This window comes from Haliaeetus leucocephalus, unplaced genomic scaffold (assembly GCF_000737465.1).
Source record: "Haliaeetus leucocephalus isolate CR32 unplaced genomic scaffold, Haliaeetus_leucocephalus-4.0 Scaffold2, whole genome shotgun sequence".
Lineage (NCBI taxonomy): Eukaryota > Metazoa > Chordata > Aves > Accipitriformes > Accipitridae > Haliaeetus > Haliaeetus leucocephalus.
In genome coordinates this window covers 4820682-4827793 of record NW_010972438.1, presented here as the reverse complement: position 1 = coordinate 4827793, position 7112 = coordinate 4820682, and the positions used below count along the sequence as shown (strand labels likewise).

At 42.2% G+C, this 7112-nt stretch overlaps 1 protein-coding gene across 1 annotated transcript in view; it reads left to right on the top strand.

Annotated features, from left to right (window-relative positions):
* The first annotated feature begins 5995 nt into the window (after positions 1–5995).
* The window catches only part of PPP4R2 (protein phosphatase 4, regulatory subunit 2), a 33737-nt gene continuing 32620 nt past the window's right edge, over positions 5996–7112 (top strand). The window contains exons 1-2 of the mRNA XM_010573221.1: positions 5996–6262; positions 6467–6722. Of these exons, the coding sequence (XP_010571523.1) occupies positions 5996–6262; positions 6467–6722 (523 nt within the window). The remainder of the gene's footprint in view (positions 6263–6466; positions 6723–7112) is intronic.

The following is a 7112-nucleotide window of genomic DNA, read 5'->3' as shown; positions in this document are numbered from 1 at the left end:
GGTTAGTGGCTAACCTAGGCAAAGCCTAGAATGTTTATCACATCTAACGGTTCCTTTTTTTTTTTTTTTAATCTCACGATGAGTACTCTTTCAAAATAAAAAACAACTCCCACAAATACCTTTTTTCTGTTTTCAGCCTTTTCTGGATTTGAGGCACCACATCTGAGCTATTCTGATCTTTAGATACTCCCAAGTCTTCTGCACCTATTAAAAGCTTATTGAAGATTTTTAGTCATTTTCTCAGAGGAGGGACATAATTTGTCTCCAAGTGGCTATGGGGTACTTTAAAGAAAAAACAAAAAACTGTTCCATTCTGAATGGTTCAGACAATTTTTTTTGCATCATTTTATTGTACCATACTTGAATTTCTGCAGCTATAAATTAAAAAACAAACCAACCAAACAAAACCCCTAACCGCCTTTTGTAAATCTTTTAATGTGTATCAATGTATAATATTTTCTGAAGACTTAAGTGCATCTTGAAACATAGGACTGTTCTGATTTTCTTACTGTTCTCACTATTCGCATTCTGCTGCATCTCGCTCGCTTGATCTTGTATTGAATCGCTACAGATTCTTTCAAAGCACACTAATCAATTTTGGTTCAAACTGAGTTGAAGTACCTTCCAAATTGCTGTTGCACATCAATGAATGAAATTACTTTAAGTCAGGTTAGGTCAGGGATCTCTAGATACCTAATCTAAGCTTCATTACTGAAAGCAAAAGTACCTGCTGGTCCTACACCCTCCATCATTTTAATCAGCATCGTGCCTATTGATCTGTGCCCAGGGGTTGGACAGTCTGTAATTCTGTGGAAACTTTCAAAAGTCTTACAGTCCTAAACCTCCAGAATCAGGTTTTGTTGTTTGTTGTGGAGTTAAAGACCTTTCAGGGCAACGAGATAAAGGAGCCCAGCTGAGCCCCCACTGCTGCCCAGACGAGTATCCTCCCTTCTCTGCTTTCCCCATCTGCTGCTGCTTTTTCCCTTGCGTTAGCTGCCCTGGCCACGCTGTGCTTGGAGAGCTGCTGATGGTGTTGAGAACTAACTTTACAAAACTAATAGCTTTCAACTGGATCAACATGAAGGAAGGAACAGGAAATACAGGAATGCCCTTTTTGGATAGTATATCTCTTAAATCTCTTAATCTCTTAAAGATCCATCAGAATCAGCAATATATTTTCTGCCCTTTTTTTTTTGTTTTTGTCTGCAATGAGTGTGACATGATTACATTGCTGTCGCTTGGTTTCTAGGTTGTTCTAATTTCTGTTGGTATTTCAGGAAGACAAGAATGTGAAAGGACATAATTATGCTATGCAACTTAGAAGTTACTGCTGTTATCTCTCTTCAGTAGTGATGAATATGAACCTAAGTCTTACCAAATTGGTGCTTGATCTGAGTTTCTCAAGTGTAAGGCCAAGTAGGGAAACAGATTTGTCCAAGGGCATCAGGCAGAACTGGACTCGTATTGTAGGCAGGACCTGGTCCTGCTCTCTTTGAAAACTCTCAAAAAATATGTTTTGCAGAAGCTTGAAAGAAACCTAAAACATAAATCTGAACAAGGCTTTATGTAAGCTTAGTGCAAGAAGGAAAACAAAATCTGGATTGTAAAACAATTTCTCATCATTTAGTTAAATATTTAAAACCACCACACCTCCTTTCCTAACAATGTGATGTTTTTTCATTGTTGGTTCTCAGTAAATATTCTACAAGCAGCACTGGGAACTGACACAAAATGAAATCATACTTTCTGTGTATGTTTTTATTACAAGGTGTGCCAAATACATTACAAAGAAGAGTAATTATAATTTCTGTTTCATTAATGAAGAAATGCAGATACGATTGCCTAACTCATTTGCTTGAGATCACACAACAAACCAGTGATGAAACTTCCTACAAGCTTTTTTGTATTCTAGGAATATATTTAAATGTTTCTTCTTTGAAAACAGAAAGAAAAGATGATTTGCTGTGAATTGAAATATTTTTCAGTTAGTTGAGGGGATGTGGGTTTCAAAATACCAAACCTCCCCTAAGCAGAGCTTCATCCTAAAATGCACTTGAAATAATATTTGTTACCACACAAATATAGAAGTCATTTGTGCACTTTCTTTGCTTTATTTCCATAGAAATAATTGTGGGTTTTATTTTGTTCCTGCTCCAGAGGATATGGTTCTAGTTTCCTCAGAAATAGGTTATTATTTGTGTATCTTTAAACATTTTCCCTGAAACAAAACAAAACAAAACCCCCACAAAACAATGTTTTCATTAAATCTACGTATCTGTCATTGAATTTCCAGGACCTCTTGATGTTCAATGTTTGTCTTCCGGCCCCCCCCCCCCCAAATTAATTCAATTTAGAATGTCTTTCCTGTAGAAATCAAAAAGTAGTACATTATTTGAAAAGAAGTACATTATTTGAAAAACTGGTCTTTTTTCCTCTAATAGGGGGAGGAAGAGAGAGGGGGCTGAAAAATGGAAAGCGTTTTCTCTTACTGCTCCTGCTGTGGTAGGAGGGCAGGAGGAGAAAAGATAGAGAATGTGGCTTTATTATTTATTTTCTGTAAGTTGGGGAATGAAATTTTTAAAAATGAAAGATTCCTCTCTCTCTGAAATACTTTTTCATTGCAAACAGAGTTTTTATAGTTGGGCTGGTAGATTTATGTACACATTCTCTGTCAATGAACAGTATCAAAAAGAGGACTTCAAGAAAGAGGAAGAAATCAGACAATTTCTGGTGTGTCAGTGCATGCAGGGTTTGAGGCCATGCTGAACTGTAGAACTGAAATTTCTCTGTGAATTAGATTCAAGTTTTTCCAGCTTATAAGCATTGCTTTCCACAGTCTACTACTATCTTCAAAACATACAGTCATATTGTCTTTTTTTCTTATGATTGTCTATGTTTTGTCATTTTAATTAAAACCTCTTTCAATGCAAAGATATATGTAACCAGCACATAACATTTTGTCTCTCTTCCAGAAGTTTTGGCTTTGTCAAGCAGGCATGAGCCCACAAAGGGCGATGATTCAATTAAGCTTCTTGAGAGGAGTTACTGGCTCAGTGGCAGACTTAACACTGTTGCGCAGTGTTTCTTATGCATCACTCATATGCCTGGGTAAAGTCTAAAATGCTGTCATTTTTTAGATTTAGAGTAGATTTGCCATCTAGTCTGACCAAATGGAAAGAATTAGAAAGGCTGCTCAACAATGAAAAGTCAATGTAAACATAGTTGGTTCACTTCTTGTGGATTCTACCACAATATGAAATAAAGATCTTCTTTCAGTGTCCTCCCCAACGTACCACAGTGATAAGTTATTTAACATACTACAGATATGTGATAAATGCTACACTTCAGAAAATAAAAGTCCACTTTTTTTCCAAAATAAGAAATAAAAGGATGGGAACGAAACCAGAGGCGTTTTTCCCTATCAGGTAAACCCTGTAGAAATGTCCTATTAGCTTGTATCTCTCTTTGAGAGACAAGATCTGAGAGTGATGGCCCACAGTGGCTTTACCCATCCTCAGAGCAGGGTCTGTGTTATAGAGCAGTGCCAAGGAAATGTATAACTTGCAAATAGTAAAAGTGCAGAAAGTCACAGGGCTGCAAGCACACCCACCACATCATGCAGCGTTAGAGTCAAACCTCACTACAAAGCAAAGAAGTGGCTCTAAAGTATTTAATGAAAGAGTTGAGCTGGTTTTATTTTATTACAAACTGTTAAATTAGTTTTATATTTCTGTACAGAATGTAGTACAAGAACTTAGAAAAAGCTTATTTCTTTTTTTTCTGTAACTTGCTTTTTTAGTGAAGAAATGCAATGTTGTTCCAGTTTTCAATACTAATTCTAGGTATCTTGGTAACAAGTGGTTTGGGTTTTTTTCTGTTTTAAAGACCAGGCTAGCAACACAACTTTCCAAATTGACAATTACAGGCTTTATTTTGTTTGTTTTGGTGATAATGTAATGGTGTAAATGGAAAGGGATGTTGTTCAGGATGATTGAATTTGCTCTCCTAGGCTTTTTTAAGTAGTTTGTGTAACTGTACTAGACTGTAATATGCACGTTTATGCCTCTCTTGTTTTGGCTGGTGGGATTCTTTAAGAGCAATCATGCTGGGAAATGGAGTTCCTCAGGAAGAGCTGAAAATTGAGAGCATGTGATCAGCTCTGAGAATTTTTACAAAGAGCAAGCGGGGCCAGGGATGTGAGCTAATGGGGTATCTGGGGTGAAACGCGGTCAGCTGGCTTATAGAAGCTATTTAAGAGAAGCTCTGGTCTCCACTCTTCTGTTTTGCTGCAGGTTGCAAAGGTAAGCTAGTATTTCTGTTATTTTTAACTGGACTTTGATAACTCTTTTAAAATAATAAAGTGGACCTTGAGGAAAAGGACATAAGCTAACCTGTAATCTGAACTCTATTGCCCTTTTCTGTTGTTGGTGCATCTGCATACAGGCCTGAGTGCTTCTGTTTTCAGCCCAGTATCCACTGCTCGCTTTGAAACCTTCCCCTTGTCCTCTGCCAACTCTTTCCACAACATGACTCTTTCTGTGTTGAAGAGATTTTTCACTTGCTCACAATGTGGAGTACCCACTGATGGTTTGGGGGAGGATATTGTTAATGCTGTAGAGAGCGTGTTATTGTCTAATTAGAAAAGCAAACTAACATAGTTTCAGTTAATAGAGATGTCTAATGCTAGAAAGGTACGCATGCTACAGAGGGCTTGAGGCAGGGAGAGTCATGGTAGCAGAGCTGCAAGGGCAAGACGGCCAATAATGAAAATTGTTAACAGTGTCCATGTCTCCATGATGAGTGAAGTGGTCAGAAGAAAAATAGTAGCTAAATTAAGCATGGTTTTAATGCTATCTCATGCAGTGGGGTTTGCTGGGTTTGGGTTGGGTTGGTTTTTTTTTCTCCTACAGGTTTGGGCAAGTCATACCTTCTTTGTCTCTCTGGTCATTTGTTTGGTTAATAGAGTCAATGATGCTGGCTGGCTGCAAGGAAACGTGTACCACAGGAGACACATACAAGAAGTAAAAAAGTGCCAAGTCCTAAGTATTGTTGAGATTTCTCATGTAATTGATGTCCAGTGGGGAATGCTGTTTTCCTTTTAAGAAGCTGAGAATCAATCCGTGGCACAAACCCCAGACAATTCCATTGTAAAACTCTTAGAAGTAGTAGTACTTTAAAGTTGCACTTAAGAAAGCTTCCAGCTATTCATACTTGGTCAGCGAGAGTCCCAAAACACTAAATCTGAGGTATCCGTACCTGCTCTGAACTATTTTTGAAGTTTGTAAGAGAGATGCTTTTCCTAAGCTGCCCATCGTGCCATGGCTTGGGAGTGCAGCAGCTCTGTGTTCCTCATGCTTACAGACACAACCACAGCTCAGCTCTCTTCTCAGGCTGGAGAGGTGACCCAGCCCCCTCCTCCCACACGTGGGTTGCAGGATTCCTACCATTAAAATCCACGTTTGGCCCTGCTGGGTGCCTTGAACAACAATGTCTATCCTATAAGGTTGGTTTGTTAACCCGTGCTGCTGCTTTTCCCTCCTCCTGTTGACCAGGTAGAGGGAGAGAAGCTTGCGGAGATTCGTTAGCTCCCCTCTGCCTGACCACAGCCTTCACAAAGAAGCCAGAACTTTCATTGTAAAGTCTGCTTATTTTAACAAGTGTTTTCACAACCGTATGAAACAAGGATTTTGTACGTTGCATCTGTAAATATGAAACCTTAAATATCCCTATTAGTATCATGTAGTCCTCCAACAGTCAAAGACTTGAAAGGTTCTTGATTTTATAAGCCATATATTTTTTAAATAAAGGTTGGGGTTTCTGTGTGACACAGTTGCCAGCGGAGACCATTACTTGCACACCTTGTGGATCTTTTCCTGCATGATAAAATCAACACAAGGGGTCAGAGAAAGCAGTTTGCAGCACGGGAATGCTTGCTACAGGTGTCAAGTTCACCTCTTAGCCATTTGGGGTGGTCCACAAACCGTGTCGCTTTGCCATGACATTAAGCAGCGTTTCTAAGAAGCGTAGCCACGTCAGAGATTTTCTGTTGCCAAGCTGGCACCTGGGAGAGGGGAAAAGTGAGTACAGCCACTGGCATTACGATCTTTTTAGGGACTCCTCTGAGACGGTACAGCAGAGTCCACGTTTCTGCTGTAGCCAGCCGATCCGCTCTTGCTTGCCATCAGCCCCGTGCTCTGCCAGGCCGACCCTGGCCGTGAGAGCAGGCGGGGATGAGCCCACAGGGGAGGACGGACACCTCTGCGTACACAGCTGCCTGGAAGTGCAGGCCTCGGGGGAGACTGGGACATGATCCAGGTCTGTATCAGGATTTTACCTAATAGTAAACCACCGCAGATGTGCCAGCTCACATATGCCTAGAGTAACAGCTGGCATCGATATTTGGCTACCTTATTTACAACTTCTTTTTGTGTGTACGTGTTCAATTAGCGTTTCCTCTTCCTTCCAGGAACAGCCACCGCATCTCCCTCAGTCCTGCCGAAGCGTTTGGGCGGGACGAGCCCGTACGTGGCCGGCTAGCTCTCAGGCTAGAGCCTCCGGCCTCCGCTCCGGCTTTACCTGCTCTGTGGCAGGCTCCCCTCCCGCCTCACCTGGGGAACCTTGTCCAGAAAGGAGTGACAAGAGCCTGCCAGGACTTCACCTCCTCTTCCTTAGAGCTGTAGCGACGGCACAGGGTGAGAGACGGGATCATCCCCAGAACACAGGTAGCGTGTGCCGGGGTGAGAGCGGCTTTTGGGCTTGAAGGGGCACCAAAGGGCGGGAGACATAGGTAGAGTGAAGAAGGGGGAAGATAGCTCCTTCTGGAGAGGAAAAGGGAGACAGGCGTACCCACGCACAAGCAGGTATTAGCCCTGAGGGTGGGGGAAGAGCTGTCGCCCTCAGCCTGAGGGGGGCAGGAAGGCGCACAATCTCCCTGAGGGGCTGGGGCGGCGAGGCGCCGCCACTCAGGCAGGAGCTCCGCGTTCCCCATCCCCTTCCCCGAGGATCTGCGTGGCGGGGCCGGCGTGAGGCAGGGCGGTAGCGCGGGGAGAGAAGGCAGGCTGCGGCCGGAGCCGACCTCGCAGCCGATCGTCCCGCCGTTCCCCTCACGGCCG